This window comes from Oncorhynchus kisutch, linkage group LG12 (assembly GCF_002021735.2).
Source record: "Oncorhynchus kisutch isolate 150728-3 linkage group LG12, Okis_V2, whole genome shotgun sequence".
In the NCBI taxonomy this organism is placed as follows: domain Eukaryota; kingdom Metazoa; phylum Chordata; class Actinopteri; order Salmoniformes; family Salmonidae; genus Oncorhynchus; species Oncorhynchus kisutch.
The window spans coordinates 37,418,038-37,440,572 of record NC_034185.2 but is presented as its reverse complement, the minus strand read 5'-3'; the positions used below and the strand labels follow the sequence as shown (position 1 = coordinate 37,440,572).

Genomic DNA, 22,535 nt, shown 5'->3' with positions numbered 1-22,535 from the left:
CAAACCTTGTGTGGTGTAAGTGATTTGTCAGCATTTTGTCTCAAATGATTAGCCCTCTTACACAAACTAATGTCAAACTAATGCTTATGCATGTCAAACAAGGGATGAGTTAACTGCACTGTCAGATCAGTATTAACCTCACTTGAATTATACTTTTTTGTTCTTGTAGGAATCTTGGCGTGGGTTACTGTGAACTTTTTGACAGGTGAAGCTTGTAACTTTTTGTCATAGTACATATTGTAATGCATTATTGTCACTTTTCCCAAAAAAATGTTTATGCTATTATATTATCAGGTTTGTAGGGTCAGCTATAAACAGGTAACTGCCAAAATAATGGAAACAAAGTATGTATATTGAAAACAAGTGCTTCCACACAGGTGTGGTTCCTGAGTTAATTAAGCAATTATCATCTCATCATGCTTAGGGTAATGTATACAAATTCTGGGCAGGCAATTATTTTTGCTACCATGGTTATGCCACCATAGGATGACAATGCCCCCATCCAAAGGGCACGAGTAAACAATATGCCATGGCATTATCAGACACCAGTTCTCAACCCAATTGAACACTTATGGGAGATTCTGGAGCGGCGCCTGAGATGTTTTCCATCACAAACAAAACACAAAATAATGGAATTTCTCGTGGAAGAACGGTGTTGCATCCCTCCAATAGAGTTTCGGACACTTGTAGAATCTATGACAAGGTGCATTGAAGCTGTTCTGGCTCGTGGGGCCCAACTATTAAGACGCTTTATGTTGGTGTTTCATTTATTTTGGCAGTTACTTGTATATACACACAAATCAGACAGCTGACTCCCACCGTCTTCAGAGGGAACTTGTCAATAAAGTTGGTTCAAATGTGAAGCATGTTATTTTAGGTCACCTGTATGCTGAGACCAGGGAGACAGTGGGGATTCTGGATCTGGGGGGAGGATCAACTCAAATCACTTTTCTTCCTAAATCCAAGGTTAGTGTCCATTTGTACAAGTTGATTCATTTTCAATATTGTGTTTCTATATTGTGTTAACAGTTTTTATTGGAATGGTAATAACGTTTATTGATTGATTTTTCCTGTGCAGAAAACCATTGGAAGTTCTCCTGATGACTACATTGCCAGAATTGACATGTTCAACTCGACATATGAACTCTACACTCACAGGTATACAATCTATATCCACTGATGCAGCAAGTATAAACAGTAATATTTCTTTGTAACAAATCCATAAGGTAGGTATTTGTAAAACTGTTTTCCAAGTAAGATTGATTGATTGATTGATTGATTGATTGATTGATTGAATTGACAGCTACCTGGGTAATGGACTGATGGCAGCTAGACTGGCAGCCCTAGGAGCACTGGGGGCAGACGGTACAGGGATTACATATTTTACATATCATCATCAGCATGTTATCTTCATTTAGACCAAATAGGTTTCAGAACATGTATCAAATATTTACTTTGCCATGTTATTCATAGACCCCCATATATTATTGTGTTACTTTACACTCCAGGGTTAGAGTGGAGAGTGTTCAAAAGCTCCTGCCTGCCAAAGAAGTTCAGAGAGGAGTGGAGCTTTGGAGGACTCACCTACATAGTCAGTGGGAAACCTGATGGTGAGAGTCAGCCAACTCACTATATCTGCTAGAAGTACAGTCAAATATGTACCATAGTAGATCAACCTTGGAACAGTTCTTTGGATGGTAACACAAAACATAGCATGCTGAGGTACCGATCAATGTGTCCTCTATGCAGGATGGTAAGGTTTACCTGAGTTTGCTCATCGGGGTATTAGGTCTCGGGTGCTGTTGAGCAGTTTGTCACAAATGTGTGTGAAAAGTGCTCTACACATGCATTTCATTGATTGATTGAAAACTTGTCATAATAGTATCCTGTTTCTGTCCCTGTCCCAGGTTATGTGGGATACAAGCTGTGTTACCAGGAAGTGCTGAAAGTGGTAAAGGACATAGTTCACCAGCCCTATGAGTTGAAAGACACCAGTGTGTTCTACGCTTTCTCCTATTACTTTGACCGAGCCGTGGATGCAGGCCTTATTGGTGAGAGGAAGCACACACTGACATACACACAATACTTCAACCAAGCAGTGGAATTTTCAGTGAGAGGACACACACACACACACACAGTTAATATAATTACTCACTGCTAGATTTAGATTTATTCACCTCCTCCCTCAACAGGGAAAAAAATACTCATTGCTGAGGTGATTGACTCCAGTGTTTTCCCTAGGATTTCTTTCAGCAGCAGTGGCAAAGTTAGAGGGTTGGGGGTTCATGGTAGTGGGAGGGGCCAATGCATGGTTTTAGGGCAAATTTCCTGCAATTCTATACATTTTGCCATTGGGCAGAGGACATTTTACAGTTTTAAAGCTAGTTTCCTGCAATTCTACTGGTTTTGTCCTGAGACAAGAGAAAAATTTCAGTTTGAAATCATATTTGAAAATATATTGCGCCATAATATTTTCTATATACTATATCTGGTTTTAGTAGTTTAAGTTTACACTTCAATATTTTACCATCCCCGAATATATATTTTCTTGCATTGGGTGGCAACGATTTTGCAGTGGCGTGCTGCTGCTAAATGCATTTACAGAAGTTTACATAAACGAGTTTTAATGACCACAACCTAAGTGTTTCAACCACTCCACAAATGTCTTGTTAACAAACTATAGTTTCGGCAAGTCGGTTAGGACCTCTACTTTGTGCATGACACAAGTCATTTCTCCAACAATTGTTCACTTATAATTCACTGTATCACAATTCCAGTGGGTCAGAAGTTTATGTACACTAAGTTGACTGTGCCTTTTAACAGCTTGTAAAATTCCAGAAAATGAAGTCAATGCTTTAGAAGCTTCTGATAGGCTAATTGACATATTTTGAGTCAATTGGAGGTGTACCTGTGGATGTATTTCAAGGCCTACCTTCAAACTCATTACCTCTTTGCTTGACATCATGGGAAAATAAAAAGAAATCAGCCAAGACCTCAGAAAAATAATTGTAGACCACAGGTCTGGTTCATCCTTGGGAGCAATTTCTAAACGCCTGAAGGTACCACATTCATCTGTACAAACAATAGTACGCAAGAATAAACACCATGGGACCACGCAGCCATCATACCGCTCAGGAACGAGACGCGTTCTGTCTCCTAGAGATGAACATACTTAATTCAATCGCAGATCAACAGCAAAGGGCCTTGTGAAGATGCTGGAGAAAACGGGTACAAAAGTGTCTATATCCACAGTAAAATTTGTCCTGTTAACATAACCTGAAAGGCCGCTCAGCAAGGAAGAAGCCACTGCTCCAAAACCACCATAACAAAAGCCAGACTATGGTTTGCAACTGCACATGGGGACAAAGATCGTACTTTTTTCAGAAATGTCCTCTGGTCTGATGAAACAAAAATAGAACTGTTTGGCCATAATGACCATTGTTATCTTTGGAGTAAAAAGGGGAAGCTTGCAAGCCAAAGAACACCATCCCACATGAAGCACGGGGGTGGCAGCATCATGTTGTGGGGGTTCTTTGCTGCAGGAGGGACTGGTGCACTTCACAAAATAGATGGCATTATGAGGAGGACAATTATGTGGATATATTGAAGCAACATCTCAAGATGTTAAAGCTTGGAAGTTAAAGCTTGGTCTTCCAAATGGACAATGACCCCAAGCATACTTCCAAAGTTGTGGCAAAATGGCTTAAGGATAGCAAAGTCAAGGTATTGGAGTGGCCATCACAAAGCCCTGACCTCAATCCCATAGAAAACTTGTGGGCAGATCTGAAAAAGCGTGTGCTAGCAAGGAGGCCGACAAACCTGACTCAGTTACACCAGCTCTGTCAGGAGGAATGGGCCAAAATTCACCCAACTTATTGTGGGAAGCTTGTGGAAGACTACCTGAAACGTTTGACCCAAGTTTAAACAATTTAAAGGCAATGCTACCAAATACTAATTGAGTGGATGTAAACTTCTGACCCACTGGGAATGTGAACACTATGTTGAGCTTACACAATTGATTTAGTACGTCTCACAATAACAAATCCAGGTAGCTACATGTACTTTCTTTTAATAAAACTCACGATTTGTATATCGGTCTTATTTCTTTGGAAAGTCACCTGATAGTTATTTGAAATAAAAGCCTAAATAAATCACTCTTTACTCTTATTCTGACCTTTCACATTCTTAAAGTGGTGATCTAAATGATCTAAGACAGGGAATTGTTACTGGGATTAAATGTCAGGAATTGTGAAAAACTGAGTTTACATGTATTTGTATGTAAACGTCCGAATTAAACTGTAGGGGAAACACTTGACTCAGTGGTGCGTTAAAGATGTGGAGTTATTACAGTGGTGTCCTTGGTTGTCGACTCAGTGAGTGAGATGAAAGGTTGCAGGCCCAATTGTTAGTATGATGGAGATGTACTGTGTAGCCCTGCTGTCATTATGAATGATAGTGTGATAAGTGTTTATTTCTGATGGAAAGGTTAACGACCCCAATCGCTCCTCTCATTCAGACAGGACCCAAGGAGGAATGCTGGAGGTCAGGGACTTCAAGAAGAGAGCTAAAGAGGGTGAGAACCAGATAAGCCCGAATCATGATATGCATAGCAATGGATTTATCATTACTATTTAGTAAGAGACTTGCTTCTCTGCGCAGTGCACTTCAGACATGCCATGCATGGTAATGTATTATACCCATATCAGTCTTACTGCGCGGTGTACTGGAGAAGTCTCATTGGCTGAAAGTGTCTTCCCCTCCTCTTTCCTTTACTGCACTGATCTGGAAACTGATTTTTGTTTCTTATTCCAGTGTGTAACAAGATGTCTAAGTATCGTCCGATCAACCCCTTCCTGTGTATGGACATGACCTACATCACCTGTCTGCTCAAAGACGGCTTTGGCTTCAAGGAGAACACTGTACTGCAGGTGAGACAGTAAAGCCGTAATGCACAATAGTCCCTTTTGGCAAGCCAGTAAAGCAAAACAACCATTTTTAAAGACAGGATCAGTTCAAATGTTTTATTTATTTAAATAAATACAAAAAAGACATGTTGAGTGATTTGGTGCGTGTTGTCTCTCTTCCCTAGCTGACTAAGAAAGTCAACAACGTGGAGACAAGCTGGGCTTTAGGTGCCACGTTCAACCACTTCCAGAACCTAAAGATCCACAGATAGACAAGGAGCCACGGGTCTGGGTGGGCAGGAGGGGAAAACCACTGGATTAGATGGTGCTCAAAAATAAATGGACTGAGGAACTATTGTTGTTTTAAACATAACAGCCTTCGTTCCTGCCTTGTTGTGGATTGTAATGTCTTAAAAATATGCCTTGCATCTTTGACTTACTATTTGACTATCAAGATTTGACATTTCTGAGATAACATTACAATTGTTCCAACTATTTTTGTTACCCAACACCTAAATGGTTGGTCCTATAGTTCAGTAGGTCTGTTGTTTTCATGTGACTGGTTGCTATAGCACAGTGGTCTCATATTATTTACATCTCTATTAAAGCACTGGGGGCTGTCGCTGACTGAAACGCCACTTAGTTGTGTTACTGTATAAAAGGTGGATATTTTGACCGTCTGTTTAATATCACTTGGGTGTGATCTTTATCTTCATTAAAAAAATAAACTGGTATGAGAGTGTGCTTTGCAAAAAAAGTGTGTTAAATTGTTCTACATGCAGCCCCCTCTGTGCATCAAATCTTACTGCGCTTTAGTTCCAATAGCAGCTTGGGAGTATGGAACTGATTTCAACGTTTCCTTTCTACGAATGATGGAGGACGGAGCACATTGCTGTGGAGCACATTTAATGTCCTTTTCATATAGTCTTACGTCAGCTATTGACTTGATTCATTTGTGAATTAAGCTAAAAGCAACAGCCTTAATATTGTTTTACAAATCACTGCATGTTGAGCTTACACAATTGATTTAGTACGTTTCAACAATAACAAATCCAGGTAGCTACATGTACTTTCTTTTAATAAAACTCACGATTTGTATATCTGTCTTATTTCTTTGGAAAGTCACCTGATAGTTATTTGTATTTATAAACTACAGAAAACGTCTTTGTACAAGTTCTAGAACATTTCATACTGTCTTTCTCAAAATAAAACCCTTAGTAGCTAATTACAGATATCTACAGGGCTAAAAGTGAAGGATGCATCTATGTACAGAGAGCTTTGCCTCAAATGCCTGAGATTTGCCCAACAGACTTGACTACAACAGGGCCACCACATCCTCTGGGTATGTGTGGCTTGCTGTTGTCATGGTGACCAGGTCATGGGGTTGAGAGAGAACAACCACCGAGTCTGCCGAGCCTGGAAAGGAAGAAGAGGATGGAAGGCATTAAATAACTAACATGGTCATAGACTGTTCCCATGGTTTTGGACAGGAATATAACAGCGTCGCTAACTGTTGGAGAGTATCGGGGTTTTGCATTTGTGACGGGTTGTATGACAAGGTGTGAGAGTGTGTCTACCTTGGGCTCGCAGCATGGCATGGTGGACGTTAATTGGATCAACCCCTGTAGTCATGGTGACCATGGTGTCGACGGGCGACCCGTCGGCCTCCAGTAAACTGCTATGTGTCAAAGCCTCACCTGTCAATAACACACAGGGGACATACTGTACATTACAGGTATGTTTCGGTGCCATATTTAACATTCCAGATGGTAAACAACGGGCTGGTTCCACACACACACACCAAGGCTGCGGCTGAATTAGGTGCGTTTATGCTGGGTTGGAACTGGAAGAAAGAACGCTCGTAACCACGCTTGGAGACCACTAGCCTAGTTTGTGTGTGTGTGTGTGTTACCCGTTTCTCTGCCCTCGTTCCCCTGGGCCTCCTCTCCATGTCTCTTCCTCATGTGAACGTTCCTGCTACCGCTCTGAGAGAACGTCTTCCCACAGATCCCACACTGGTGGGGCTTTTCTCCTGCAACACGATAACACATATCAGTGGTTGCATCTTAAATGGAACTCTATTCAGTGCACTACCTTTGCACATAAGGCCATAAGGCTCTGGTCAAAAGGAGTACACTATATAGGGAATAGGGCGTCATGAGAGACAACCAGTGACACACACTGAAGCTAAAGTTATGTGTTTGTAGACAGTAGGAACTCGATTTCCACATATTCAGTTGACATATATAAACGAAGCTAACTGTTGTAATTTCACTATATATAGACTGAAAAGCTGAAACTGGCGTGTTGTTCTCACCTGAGTGTACGAGCATGTGTTTGCGTAGACTGGAGTACTCAGCGAAGGACCGACCACAACCATCTGCTTCACACAAGAAGGGCTTCTCCCCTGCAGACAACACACACACCAATTAATGATCACATGTTTCCCACACACACACACACACACGCTTGAAGGCACAAACAGTTTTAAGGCTTCTCACCTGTAGACAACACACACTGTTAGCACTGAGGTGTTGTGCCCTAGCAGGAAGACCACTGTGTGCAGCTCACCCTGCGCTATCAGCTCCAATGTAAATAACATGAGTAAGTCTACTTCTGATAAGCTTCCCAGTAAAGAATGAAAGACAATCAAGCAACCCAGAAATGCTCTAAAAAGAATTGCCCATATTAACATATGTAGCCTAAGACGCAAGGTCCATGAAGTCCATAACTTGCTTGTTAGCAGATGACATTCATATTCTGACTATCTCTGAAACTCACTTAGATAATACCTTTGATGATACAGTGGTAGCAATACATGGTTATAACATCTACCGAAAAGGGGCGATTTTGCAGGAATCACATTCCTGTAAAGCTTAGAGACGATCTAATGTTAAATAATGATGAAGTAATATGGTTACAGGTTCATCTGCCTCACCTAAAGCCCATTATTGTGGGAAGCTGCTATAGACCACTAAGTGCTAACAGTCAGTATCTGGATAATATGTGTGAAATGCTTGATAACTAATGCTGCAGAAATTTGCTTTAAAGCAGTATCCAAATCCATAGGATGTAGTGATCACAATATAATAGCCATATGTAGGAATACCAAAGTTCCAAAGGCTGGGCCTAATATAGTGTATAAAGAGGTCATACAATAAGTTTTGTAGTGATTCATATGTTGATGATGTAAAGAATATTTGCTGGTCTGTGGTGTGTAATGAGGAGCAACCAGAAGCTGCACTTGACACATGAAATTGCTTATTCCAATCACTAATGAGCACACACTCATTAAGAAAATGACTGTAAAAACTGTTAAATCGCCTTGGATTGATGAGGAATTAAAAAATTGTATGGTTGAGAGGGATGAGGCAAAAGGTATGGCAAATAAGTCTGGCAGCCCAACTGGCAAACGTACTGCAAATGAAGAAATCATGTAACTAAACAAAAATACAAATAAAATATGAAACAAAGATCAATTATATATAGAATGATAGTAAAAAGCTTTGGGGCACCTTAAATTAAATTTTGGGGAAAAAAGCCAACTCAGCTCCATCATTCATTGAATCAGCTGGCTCATTCATCACAAACCCCACTGACAACCCCACCAAACTACTTTAATAATTTTTTTTCATTGGCAAGATAAGAAAACTTAGGGATGACATGACAGCAACAAATGCTGACACTACATATCCAAGGATATCGGACCAAATTATGGAAGAGGAGATTTTTTAAATGTTGTCTATCAACAATGAAAAGCCACCGGGGTCTGACAATCTGGATATAAAATTACTGAGGATAATAGCAGACGATATTGCCACATCTTCAGTTTAAGCCTACTAGAAAGTGTGTGCCCTCAGGCCTGGAGGGAAGCGAAAGTTCTTCCACTACCCAATAGTAGTAAAGCCCCATTTACTGGCTCAAATAGCCGACGAATCACCCTGTTACCAACCCTTAGTAAACTTCTGGGAAAAAAATAATATTTGACCAGATAGCATTGTATTTCAAAGTAAACAAATTGACAACAGACTTTCAGCACACGCACAGTACATAAATGACTCATGATTGGCTGAGAGAAATTGATGATAAATTTACTTTGGGGGCTGTCTTGTTAGACTTGAGTGCAGATTTTGACATTATCAATCATAGTCTGCTGCTGGAAAAACTTGTGTTTTGGCTTTACACCCCCTGTTATAATGTGGATAAAGAGTTACTAGTCTAACAGAACACAGAGGATGTTCTTTAATGGAAGTTGCTCAAACATAATCCAGGTCAAATCAGGAATTCCCCAGGGTAACTGTTTAGGCCCCTTGGTTTAAAAAAAAAAAGTATAGGGCAGCACGGCTGGCCCTTGGATGTACACAGAGAGCTAATATTAATAATATGCATGTCAATCTCTCCTGGTTCAAAGTGGAGGAGAGATTGACTTCATCACTACTTGTATTTATGAGAAGTTGAATGCACTGAGCTGTCTGTCTAAACTACTGGCACACAGCTCAGACACCCAAGTCCAGAACAGACTATGGGAGGCGCACAGTACTACATAGAGCCATGACTACATGGAACTCTATTCCACATCAAGTAACTGATGCAAGCAGTACAATTAGATTTAAAAAACAGAAAAAACACCTTAAGGAACAGTGGGGACTGTGAAGCAACACAAACATAGGCACAGACACATGCATACACACACGATAACATACGCACTATACACACATGGATTTAGTATTGTACATATGTGGTAGTGGTGTAGCAGGGACCTGAGGGTACACAGTGTGTTGTGAAATCTGTGAATGTATTGTAATGTTTTTAAAATCGTATAAACTGCCTTCCATTTTGCTGGACCCCAAGAAGCGTGGGGATCTATAATAAATACAAATACAATGATTACACTTTTTTCTCAGACCAAGCATTATACCACTCTCTCCCACACAAATACACTTATCCCATGTCCTCCCACAGCACTGAAAACCGCACTGAAAACACATAATATACATTCAGTTTACTTCTATGCCCTACTACTGGATAAAGAGCAAACTAAAAGAGATGTCCTTCCTGCGTATGTGCACTTGAGCTCTAGCACTGTGTACCTCTTTGTGTGTGTGGTGTGTGTGTGTTTCTGACTGTCCCCACCTGTGTGTGTGCGTTTGTGGTTCTTGAGGTTTCCTGCGGTGGTGAACTTCTTGCCACAGTTTTTCTCTTTGCAGATGAAGGGCTTGTCGCCATTGTGAGTTCTCATGTGGACCTGCAGACGCTGCAGCACGTAGAAACTCTTCCCACAGCCCTCTGCCCCACACCGGAACGTGCGGTCGTTCCTGACACACACACACACGCACGTATATGAACAGTTGAGGTGAATATTTGAATATGGAGAATATGGTGTGTGTGTGTGTGTGTGTGTGTGTGTATACCTGTGTGTTTTGAGGTGGTATTTGAGGTGAGCAGGCCAGGTGAAGGTTCTGTAGCAGCCCTCAAAGGAGCAGCGGAGGATCTGTTTAGACGACAGTGTACGATTGGGCCTCGCCGGCTGTTCTCTCTTCGCCCCCTCCGATAGGAAGCTGGGCAGGTGGTCACCTAGACAACAAAAGCAGAAATGGGATGCGATACCATATACTGATGTCTTCCTTTGCATTATAGTGCACATGAAGAGTAGCTGCTGCTTTTGCAGCGGCTAATGGGGATCCTAATACATACCAAATACCCAGTATCAGCTAAAGTATCAGCGATAACACTTGCTCTTCAGTGGTTAGTTGGTGACAGTAAATAAGGGCTGACCCCATTTAGTCGACGGGTCGATTGTATGGTTAACAGGCTGTTGGTCAACCGAGGTTTCTTTAGTCGAGCAGTCACAACTCATTTTTTTTCCATGGTGCACAATACAACTATTTGATTCACGCCTGTCTCGTGGACTAATCAATTGCAGAGACCACAGGGATGGCACAGTCCATCACTCTAAAATATGCGATGCTGAAATTGTATATGGTTATAGTATGTAAAAAAATAATGGTGCACTCTAATATAATTTTCCAACAAATGCACCTTCTCCCTCGTTGGATATGGTCGCTGTCCGCGGTTCTGAAACAAACTTCAGTGCACTGTAGAATTGGCGCCTTACCCCATGTTGCTATGTGCATAATAGCTAAATTAAACAGCATATTGGGATTAAGAACAATGCGGCAGAGGCAGCAGCAGCAGAAACGGCCCTGTCCTTAAACCCTATTCGGACTGGATTAGTTTTACTGGGGAGGGGAATGTAATTACGTGTACCAGCGCAAAACACCACATCTGTCATTTTAGTCCTGTACCAATCTGCCATGTCAGTAATTTGTACATTGCAAGAGTAACAATTCCAGCCAGAATAACCTACTGTTTTTTGGCGATAATACTAGTCCCGTGCGAATCGCCATCTCTGTGTTTTGAGAGAAATTTCTGTTTGACAGGGGTTGCACAAGGTTTGAGAAGAAAACAATAAGTGATTTGATAAATTGAACAAAGTGCTGCACATAGCCTATATATGAAGGGCCTCCATGTTTACAGTGAATGCTGTTGTTCATCTGTTTTGTGTGTATGAATTATGAATTTAATATTTCCAAATGCATCAGTGCATCAGCGGATATTTAATGTAACTGACCTAAACATTTGTAGTTCACTTTCACATCCATAGCCTTAAAACGCATCTCAAGTGCAAGTACACTGTTTAGCTCACATCTGAAGGCTGGGGGGGCATTTAGGACGTCTACTGCAGATCGCTAAAATATCCTAATGATTATGATCACATTTTCTCAATTCAAATATTATGGAGACACTATGCCAAAGCTGGTTTGGTACGGTTTAGAAACTTGTGAACCAAGCTGGAGTTATCAGTGTATCCTGTTATCGCCTGGAGGTGTTGAACTATCTTCACACCAAGAAAAAAACTGTCAATTTATTGGGGAAAAAGAATAACGGGGCAGTTTGGATAAAATATAATCCCATCGGAGTCATCCTCTGGAATAACAAACATTCTGGGGTAATAATTACGTAACCAACTTTCTCTAGTAATACTAGTCCCGTGAGAATTATTTATTTTGTACACATTTTCTACATTGTGGAATAATAGTGAAGACATCAAAATTATGAAATAACATATGTAATCACGTAGTAACCAAAACAAAGCGTTACACAAATCAAAATATACAGTTGAAGTTGGAAGTTTACATACACTTAGGTTGGAGTCATTAAAACTTGTTTTAAAACAAAACAAATTTCTTGAAAAAAATTGTAGACCTCCACAAGTCTGGCTCATCCTTGGGAGCCATTTCCAAATGCCTGAAGGTACCACATTCATCTGTACAGACAACAGTATGCAAGTATAAACACCATGGGACCACGTAGCCATCATACCGCTCAGGAAGGAGATGTGTTCTGTCTCCTAGAGATAAACCTACTTTGGTGCAAAAAGTGCAAATCAATCCCAGAACAACAGCAAAGGACCTTGTACCTGTTTCCTCCAGCATCTATATCCACAGCAAAACGAGTCCTATATCGACATAACCCGAAAGGCCGCTCAGCAAGGAAGAAGCCACTGCTCCAAAACCGCCATAAAAAGCTAGACTACGTTTGCAACTGCACATGGGGACAAAGATCGTACTTTTTGGAGAAATGTCCTCTGGTCTGATGAAACAAAAATAGAACTGTTTGACCATAATGACCATCGTTACCTTTGGAGAAAAAAGGGGAGGCTTGCAAGCCGAAGAACACCATCCCAACCGTGAAGCACGGAGATGGCAGCATCATGTTGTGGGGGTGCTTTGCTGCAGGAGGGACTGGTACACTTCACAAAATAGATGGCATCATGAGGATATAAAAATTATGTGGATATACTGAAGCAACTTCTCAAGACATCAGTCAGTCAGTTAAAGCTTGGTCGCAAAAGGGTCTTCCAAATGGACGATAACCCCAAGCATACTTCTAAAGTTGTGGCAAAGTGGCTTAAGGACAACAAAGTCAAGCTATTGGAGTGCAATCACAAAGCCCTGACCTGAATCCTATAGAAAATCTGTGGGCAGAACTGAAAAAGCGTGTGTGAGCAAGGACACCTACAAACCTGACCCAGTTACACCAGCTGTCAGGAGGAATGGGCCAAAATTCACCCAACTTATTGTGGGAAGCTTGTGGAAGGCTACCTGAAATGTTTGAGCCAAGTTAAACAATTTAAAGGCAATGCAACAAAATACTAATTGAGTGCATGTAAACTTCTGAACCCCTGGGAATGTGATGAAAGAAATAAAAGCTTAAATAAATCACTCTCTCTACTATTATTCTGACATTTCACATACTTAAAATAAAAAGTGGTGATCCTAACTGACATAAGACAGGGAATTTTTACTGGGATTAAATGTCAGGAATTGTGAAAAACTGAGTTTAAATGTATTTGGCTAAGGTGTATGTAAACCTCCGACTTCAACTGCATTTTAGATTCTTCAAAGTAGCCACCCTTTGCCTGGATGACAGCTTTGTCCAATCTTGGCATTCTCTCAACCAACTTCACCTGGAATGCTTTTCCAACAGTTTTGAAGGAGTTCCCACATATGCTGAGCCCTTGTTGGCTGCTTTTCCTTCACTCTGTGCTCCAACTCATCCCAAACAGTCTCAAATGGGTTGAGGTCAGGTGACTGTGGAGGCCAAGTCATCTGATGCAGCATTCCATCACTCTCCTTATTGGTCAAACAGCCCTTACACAGCCTGGATGTGTGTTGGGTCATTGTCCTGTTGAAAAATAAATTATAGTACCACTAAGCGCAAACCAGATGGGATGGCGTATCGCTGCAGAATGTTGTGGTAGCCATGCTGATTAAGTGTGCCTTGAATTCTAAATAAATCACTGACAGTGTCACCAGCAAAGCACCCCCACACCTCCATGCTTCACAGTGAGAACCACACATGCGGAGATCATTTGTTCACCTACTCTGCGTCTCACAAAGACATGGCAGTCGGAACTAAATATCTAAATTTGGACTCGGACCAAAAGGACAGATTTCAACCGGTCTAATATCCATTGCTTATGTTTCTTGGCCCAAGCAAGTATCTTCTTCTTATTAGGGTCCTTTAGTAGTGGCTTCTTTGTAGCAATTTGACCACAAAGGCCTGATTCACACAGTCTCCTCTGAACAGTTGATGTTGAGATGTCTGTTAATTGAACTCTGTGAAGCATTTATTTGGGCTGCAATTTCTGAGGCTGGTAACTCTATTGAACTTATCCTCTGCAGCAGAGGTAACTCTGGGTCTTCCTTTCCTGTGGTGGTCCTCATGAGAGCCAGTTACATCATAGCACTTGATGTTTTTGAGAGTGCACTTGAAGAAACTTTTAAAGTTCAAGACATTTTCCGGATTGACTGACATGCCATTTCTCTTTGCTCATTTGAGCCGTTCTTGCCATAATATGGACTTCTTCTTTTACCAAATAGCACTATCTTCTGTATTCCACCCCTACCTAGTCACAACACAACTATTGGCTCAAATGCATTAAGAAGGAAAGACATTCCACAAAATAACAAGGCACACCTCTTAATTGAAATGCATTCCAGGTGACTACCTGGAATGCCAAGAGTGTGCAAAGAGTGTGCAAAGAGTGTGCAAAGCTGTTATCAAGTTAAAGGGTGGCTATTTTGAAGAATCTCAAATATAAAACATGTTTAGATTTTTTTAACACTTTTTTGGTTACTGCATGATTCCATATGTGTTAATTCATAGTGTTGATGTCTTCACTGTTATTCTACCATGTAGAAAATAGTAAAAATTAAGAAAAATCCTGGAATGAGTAGGTGTGTCCTAACTTTTGATTGGTACTGTATATCTACAGAAATAAGAAAGTTATTGCTTCAGTTGCCTCTGAGTGATTCTTTAATAACCTACTGCGCACCAAGCCACATTTTTTCGTTAGAACAGACTGGTATGGGGCCTCCCGAGTGGCGCAGCGGTCTAAGGCACTGTATTGCAGTGCTAGAGGCGTCACTACAGATCAGGGTTAGATCCTGGGCCGTGTCATAGCCGGCTGCGAGCTTTGAATAATTAGCCTAAACAATAAATAAACTGCAATTCACGAAGGCATGCAACTGTTTTTCATCTGCTGTAGCAAAGGCTTTAAATATCTTGTTTTTCATTAGAACAGACTCTCTGGTCCACTTATTTACCGAATGCGGTTTACACTGTTCCAAATGGCCAGAAAAAAATGATATTGTAATCTTACAGCAACTTTTTGGCACACTCGCAATGCTTGCTCCTATACCCTCCTTTTTCTGGATCTCCAGTAGTTTCCACAACTAAGTAAAATGTCTTCCACAGATCTGACTTCCCCTTCCCTCCTGAGAAACCAGTAAACATTCGCCCATTTGAGTTTATTTTCACATCTTCCGTATCCATTCTGCTGTCGACATTACCGTGTTCGGAGTTTGTTATAACCAATTTATTGATGTGATTATGATAGGATATTGGTCAGGCCCTATTAGTCACATGCATGCCATTCTTACATGTTTCATGTAAAGAGAGCAAGGGTTGAGGGAATAGGAGATGCTTTTCAGTCAGAAACAAGTAAGACCCTAAATGTCTGTAACTATGTTGCAGCTTCAGCACGGACAGAGGAATAAACACTTGCTGTGCTGTGGTGTCTTTTCGATGCAGTAGGGAGGAGAGCGAGACAATGTGCGCCAGTCACACAGGCACTCACTGTCATTTTTTTAACACAGTGTGACCATCGGGCTCTTTCTTGGGTCATTTGTGTGTCTTAATTATTGAATCAGACATATATGTAGTTGGTTTTATTCAGATAGGGTGTGTCTATATATGGAAAAATAGGTTTAAACATTTCAACCAATCGAATGGTCAAAAGAACAGGAGAACTCTTGACTGACCAATAATTTCTTTTGTCAGGGACAGCCAAACAGTAAACCATCATTAAAGTCAACCCACCACCATAAAAAAAACTTTAAAAAAAGAAGAAGTGACATTACTGTTGGTGCCATTCCCAGCCCTAGCGTCCTGGCTAGCCTTGGCATCTTTAGCCAGTTGTGCCCGCGTGGCTGCGATGAGGCTGTCGTGCGCCAGCTCCTGTACCCTCAGGTACCAGGGGGCAGTGCCATCCACGCCACAGTCCCCGGACGAGATCACCTCTTCTTCCTCTTCCTCTGCACCATCTGCTGAGAAGATTAGGGGCTCAGAAGAGGCTGCTAGACCTGGGAGAAGAGGGAGGGAGGGGAGGGAGAACAGAAAAAGGAGGGTGGAGGAGAGAGAGAGTTTGTCAGGGCATGATGAAGTGTCCTTGTCACGTTATCTCAATCCTACAAAGTAAACAAAACAAGGTCATAAGAGAATAATTGTGATCATTTGCCAGACAGAGACAGAGCATGGCAAAGACAGAGCACCCAGAGATGAGATAATAAACACTTGTCAGTGCATTTGCATGACATTTCAAAGCTGCTTTGTCACACCACAGTACAGATAACAGTTAAATACTGCATTTCAAAACTAGGGATGGCCACGGTTATTCTAATACCCAAACGGACGTTAGTATTCGATTACTTGTGTGAATACTTTTGTTGTTGTTGTTGTTGTATAGGCCTATTTTAACAATGAAAGGCATTGTCTAAATTAAATTAAAATATCCATGTGACATTGTTATATACCATGACATTTGAAATTCTTAATTTAATAAAACTGAATGTAGTTTTTATGACGTGTGCCCTATAAAAAAAAAAACACATAGGTGTTTTGGTCAGCCTATCAAAGCACCACTACAGTCAAAGAGGATCCATGTGCAGTAAGTAAAGTGAGAGATGCAATGCAAAAATGGAATTAAAATTAAGGAATTCAAAGTTAGCTAAATGAGAACGAGCAGACTGTAGGCTACACTGAGCAAACATCAGGTAGGCTGTTTAATCTGAATGGACTCGTTGGTTTTTGTAGACAAGCTCAGGGAGCGCAGCAAATGCTGCCTCGCCTAGCTAGCAAGTTTTTTCTCTCAGATTTGATGCAGTCAGGCACTGTATGTCCTCACAAAGCGAGGGCCATACAGAAATGGTTTGTCAAGATCGGTTTGAAAGAACTTGACTGGCCTGCACAGAGCCCTGACCTCAACCATATTAGAGATGAATTGGAACACCGACTGCAAGCCAGAACTAAATCGCACAACATCAGTGCCCGACCTCACTAATGCTCGTGGATGAATGGAAGCAGGTCCCCGCAGCAAAGTTCTAGTGGAAAGCCTTCCCAGAAGAATGGAGGCTGTTATGGAGGCAAGGGGGGGGACCAACTCCATATTAATGGCCATGATTTTGGAATGAAATGTTCGATGATGTTCACACACTTTTGGCCATGTAATGTAATCAAAAGTTTAGCATTTGTCCCATATTTCTAACACACAATGACTACATCAAGCTTGTGACTCTACAAACTCGGATGCATTTGCAGTTAGTTTTGGGTTATCTAAATACTGGTCACTATTACTCTTCTTTACATGTATATATTACCCTAAGTGTTTATATATTCCAGCTTCCAGTCACTTTTCAGCCCTGTTTACATGTACAGTTGAAGTCAGATGTTTACATACACTTAGGTTGGAGCCATTAAAACTAGTTTTTCAACCACTCCACAAAAACTATAGTTTTGGCAAGTCGGTTAGGACATCTACTTTGTGCATGACAAAAGCTATTTTTCCAACAATTGTTTAGACAGATTATTTCACTTATAATTTACTGTATCACAATTCCAGTGGGTCAGAAGTTTACATACACTAAGTTGACTGTGCCTTTAAACAGCTTGGAAAATTCCAGAAAATGTCATGGCCTAAGAAGCTTCTGATAGGCTAATTGACATAATTTGAGTCAATTGGAGGTGTACCTGTGGATGTAGGATGTATTTCAAGGCCTACCTTCAAACGCTGTGCCTCGTTGCTTGACATCATGGAAAAATCTCAAGAAATCAGCCAAGACCTCAGAAAAACAATTGTAGACCTCCACAAGTCTGGTTCATCCTTGGGAGCAATTTCCAAACACCTGAAGGTACCACGTTCATCTGTACAAACAATAGTACGCAAGTATAAACACCATGGGACCACACAGCCGTCATACTGCTCAGGAAGGAGATGTGTTCTGTCTCCTAGTGATGAACGCACTTTGGTGCGAAAAGTGCAAATCAATCCCAGAACAACAGCAAAGGACCTTGTGAAGATGCCGGAGAAAACAGGTACAAAAGTATCTATATCCACAGTAAAACGAGCCCTATATCAACATAACCTGAAAGGCCACTCAGCAAACCGCCACAAAAAGGCCAGACTACAGTTTGCAACTGCACATGGGGACAAACATCGTACTTTTTTGGAGAAATGTCCTCTGGTCTGATGAAACAAAAATAGAACTGTTTGGCCATAATGACCATCATTATGTTTGGAGGGAAAAGGGGGAGGCTTGCAAGCTGAAGAACACCATCCCAACCATGAAGCACGGGGGTGGCAGCATCATGTTGTGGGGGTGCTTTGCTGCAGGAGGGACTGGTGCACTACAAAATAGATGGCATCATGAGGAGGACAATTATGTGGATATATTGAAGCAACAGCTCAAGACATCAGTCAGTCAGTTAAAGCTTGGTTGCAAATGGGTCTTCCAAATGGACTAGCTCCCTCACTAGCTTTAAGCACCAACTGTCAGAGCAGCTCACAGATTACTGCACCTGTACATAGCCCACCTATAATTTAGCCCAAACAACTACCTCTTTCCCAACTGTATTTAATTTTAATTTATTTATTTATTTATTTTGCTCCTTTGCACCCCATTATTTTTTATTTCTACTTTGCACATTCTTCCATTGCAAAACTACCATTCCAGTATTTTACTTGCTATATTGTATTTACTTTGCCATCATGGCCTTTTTTGCCCTTACCTCCCTTCTCACCTCATTTGCTCACATTGTATATAGACTTGTTTATACTGCATTATTGACTGTATGTTTGTTTTTACTCCATGTGTGTCGACACAACTCTGTGTCGTTTTATCTGTCGAACTGCTTTGCTTTATCTTGGCCAGGTCGCAATTGTAAATGAGAACTTGTTCTCAACTTGCCTACCTGGTTAAATAAAGGTAAAATAAAAACTAAAATAAATAAATGGACAATGACCCCAAGCATACTTCCAAAGTTGTGGAAAAATGGCTTAAGGACAACAAAGTCAAGGTATTGAAGTGGCCATCACAAAACCCTGACCTCAATCCCACAGACAATTTGTGGGCAGAACTGAAAAGGCGTGTGCGAGCAAGGAGGCCTACAAACCTGACTCAGTTACACTAGCTCTGTTAGGAGGAATGGGCCAAAATTCACCCAGTTTATTTTGGGAAGCTTGTGGAAGGCTACCAATTTAAAGGCAATGCCACCAAATACCAATTGAATGTATGTAAACTTCTGACCCACTGGGAATGTGATAAAAGAAAATATTAAATAAATCCTTCTCTACTATTATTCTGACATTTCACATTCTCTAAATGAAGTGGTGATCCTAACTGATCTAAGACAGGGAATTTTCACTCTGATTAAATGTCAGGAATTGTGAAAAACTGAGTTTAAATGCATTTGGCTAAGGTGTATGTTAACTTCTGACTTCAACTGTATATATCCTACTACCCTGTCACTTTTTATGTATAAACCAACCTCAACTACTCCAGTATCCCTGAACATTGAATAAGGTACTAACACTGACCTGTATATACTTGTATTCTCTTGTTTCTTCAACCTATATCGCACTTCTGGTGGTTTTTTCCACTTGATTATATTTACTATTATTATTACTACTATCACTGCATTGTTGGGAAACAGCTATCGAGGGAAGAATTTCACTGTATTGTTTTACACCGGTTGTGTCCTGTGCACATGGCGTACAAACGTTTAAACTTGAAACAATAGGAACTGAATGGTGAATGATGACTGGAGTAATTCTCTTTCTATGCGAGTAGATAATGATGAGTGAGAAAGTCACTGATTTAAACCAGTTACAGATTTAAACCAGAGACTTGTTGGTTACGGGCCCAACACCCTCAACCTCTAGGCTACATCATTCATCATGATTATCCCATAATCATAGTAGCATAAACATTTATGTAGAAGTGTTCACAAACATGTTCGATAATAAAAGTGACTCCAAAATGACACTATACATTTTTCACCATTCACTTCCTATTGGACAAAACATAATCTGAAACACAACCAAAAGAAGCTGTGAATGCATCCAACAAGTGTGTAGAATCGCAAGCCTGATGTAATAATTGCATTAGGAATATGGGACCAAATACTACATTTGACTACTTTAATACACTAAAAGTGAAATTTGTTCAAGTACTTAGGTCAGCTCCCACTTAGACCAGTCAAAGCTATTTTCTGTCCTGGCACCCCAATGGTGGAACCAGCTTCCCCATGATGCTAGGACAGCAGAGTCTATGCCCATACCAGAAAATGTCTAAAACCCTACCTCTTCAAAGAGTATCAACATCTCATGATCACTTTACAGCACCACATGCAGGCATGGCCTGGAAGAAAAGGTAGCTGTCTATTTAGAAATATGGTGATAGAAGTGTTGTTTTTTATGCCTGGGGCCTGCGTCTCCATACCTTTGGCGAGGTTCAGAAGGACATAGGAGGTGTTCTCTGACCGTTGCAGGTCATGGAGGACGGGAGGGGGGCTGGGGGGCATGTGAGGGCTGCGGGCTTGGTGGTGCACCACCATGGGGCTCCGCTCTGCACCTCCAAACTCTGAACGGGACGGAGACCTTGCTGACACATGGCTGAGACCACCCTCTGAGGAATAAAGTAACAGATTACATTAGTGGAGTGGTTAGTTGCCTGAGGACCAATGACAGAGCAGGTTCAGAGAGATTTAGTCCAAGTGGGAATATATAATATGAAAAACACAAGGTATTTTTATGGTCTATGAGGATTTCCAGTCATTCTCTTTGATAGCCGTCTCATGCTATCTGTCTGACCTGTCAGACCCAGCTGTGTGCACAGGGAGCTGTCTGCGGGAGCCAGCAGGGGAAGGCAGATGTGTTTGGGCTCCGAGTCCTCCAGACCCTGCCCCAGAGGTATGGATGCGTTCTGGACAAACTGAACCAGCAGCTGCAGAAGCAGAGGGGGAAGTGAGGAAGAGAGAATCTATCAAGCTGTTATGTAGCTACGGGTGGATCTATAAGTGCAAATGGAAGACTCCAAATAAATACATCCATGCATTCATGTTGGCAGGTGAATAGTGTGTTGTTACCTCAGGTTTGGAGTCAAGCTCATCTGACAGCATGGATTACACCTTGAGAGATCTGTTGGGATAAATCAAACTATGCATTAAACTGGGGAGGAATTTTCATCCTTACAAAAACGTATTGTACTTTACTGTCCATTACTTACCCCCAAAATGAGCTTTTAAGTGAGATGTCCTATTAGGGTTGGGGTGAGAATTATCATCTCGGTTTCATCAGTTTCCATTCATGAAGTCGTCATAAACCTAAATAGATTATATAAACCTCTTTGGTTGAATGACTTGTTGAAGCTAGCAACCAACATCTCAACAAAAGTGCGTGCGTCTATTAGTTAACTGAGCTGTTAGTCCGTCAACTCACTAGGAATCACAACAAACTTTGCATAATCTGTGAAGGCTAACTAGTTAGCTGGCTAACTAGCACAGCCTCTATGTTTAGCTAATGCAACATCAATAATGTTGGTTGGTTGGCTGGCTGCATAGCAAGCTACCACCAGCACAGCAGCTACTGTTTCTCCAAACAGAATATAGCTATGTTACCAGTTATGATAGATGAACAGTAAGTAACACAACGGTAAAAACTAAATACACAGAGTTTCTAAACAGAGTCGCAACATCGCGAGACTTCCGGGAACGCTTGCGAAACAGACCAGGCCGGGGTTTGGAGAGTTAAGAAATCAATGTGAGAAGTCAAAAATAATTCCTTAGTTGGTCATTTTCTCAAAATCTACAGGAACAATCTATATTCGAGAAAATGTTTTAAGAATTTGAATATGTCATTACTCCACCTTCCTGAAAGTGACAAACTGACAAGTTTTCAATTTCGTAAAAAAAAAAACACTATATCGAAGGTGTGCCTTCGATTTGACGGTCTGCACTTGGAAATTCGGCACGAGACGACCGTTAGACACGATGACGTAAAACTGCGCATGAGCAGCTAGCAATCATCGCCTACAACCGTGATTTCTATTGGCTAAGCAGTTTCTGACTATCTTCATACAATACGATATTTTTTTATTCCCATTGCAGCTAAAAAAAAAAAATTAAAAACTGGATCGAAAACTGTGGCTATTTTAACGTTAGCTAGTTGGACGGTGAGTTTGTTAACATTGCAGTTAATAGCTTGCTAGCTTCTTATGCCAAAACAAAGCTTCTCAACAGTCAATCTACGTCGCACATCAACACTATAATCAAAACACTAAGACAAAACATTAATTACTAAAGATTCATTTAAACATTTTACCTTGTTTTCTTATTTGTACATCAAATAAACGTACCAGCCAACCCAATTCTACGGGACTTCCTGAGAGACAAAACTGGTACTTCCGCATTTCAGTTTTGGAAACGGCAGTTGATATCCGCTGGTTGCTG

At 41.0% G+C, this 22,535-nt stretch overlaps 2 protein-coding genes across 7 annotated transcripts in view; one reads left to right on the top strand and one right to left on the bottom strand.

Annotated features, from left to right (window-relative positions):
- The window catches only part of LOC109900958 (ectonucleoside triphosphate diphosphohydrolase 5), a 12,333-nt gene extending 6,331 nt beyond the window's left edge, over positions 1-6,002 (top strand). The window contains exons 6-14 of one of the 2 annotated variants that reach the window (XM_020496879.2): positions 170-205; positions 878-966; positions 1,079-1,158; positions 1,304-1,365; positions 1,509-1,610; positions 1,908-2,051; positions 4,517-4,573; positions 4,813-4,928; positions 5,090-6,002. In XM_020496879.2, the coding sequence (XP_020352468.1) occupies positions 170-205; positions 878-966; positions 1,079-1,158; positions 1,304-1,365; positions 1,509-1,610; positions 1,908-2,051; positions 4,517-4,573; positions 4,813-4,928; positions 5,090-5,176 (773 nt within the window). In that variant the 3' untranslated portion in view covers positions 5,177-6,002. The remainder of the gene's footprint in view (positions 1-169; positions 206-877; positions 967-1,078; positions 1,159-1,303; positions 1,366-1,508; positions 1,611-1,907; positions 2,052-4,516; positions 4,574-4,812; positions 4,929-5,089) is intronic. The other variant, XM_020496880.2, reaches the window with a different exon arrangement.
- Positions 5,008-22,535, bottom strand: znf410 (zinc finger protein 410). Of its 5 annotated transcripts, none has more exons than XR_004211939.1 (12): positions 22,408-22,535; positions 21,314-21,410; positions 21,174-21,225; positions 20,899-21,031; positions 20,528-20,713; positions 17,809-17,951; positions 15,893-16,114; positions 10,316-10,478; positions 10,038-10,219; positions 7,222-7,311; positions 6,482-6,936; positions 5,008-6,320 (listed from the first exon to the last, which is right to left on the bottom strand). XR_004211939.1 is itself a non-coding variant. In XM_020496884.2 (12 exons), the coding sequence occupies exons 3-12, from the start codon at positions 21,204-21,206 to the stop codon at positions 6,220-6,222; spliced, it is 1,350 nt and encodes a 449-aa protein (XP_020352473.1). In that variant the 5' UTR covers positions 21,207-21,225; positions 21,314-21,410; positions 22,408-22,534; the 3' UTR covers positions 5,008-6,219. The 5 variants fall into 5 exon arrangements, 4 of the variants coding, with proteins under 4 accessions (XP_020352473.1, XP_020352476.1, XP_020352475.1 ...); XM_020496884.2 differs by lacking the exon at positions 17,809-17,951 and having other exon boundaries at positions 6,482-6,601; positions 6,817-6,936; positions 22,408-22,534; XM_020496887.2 differs by lacking the exon at positions 17,809-17,951 and having other exon boundaries at positions 6,482-6,601; positions 6,817-6,936; positions 22,442-22,533.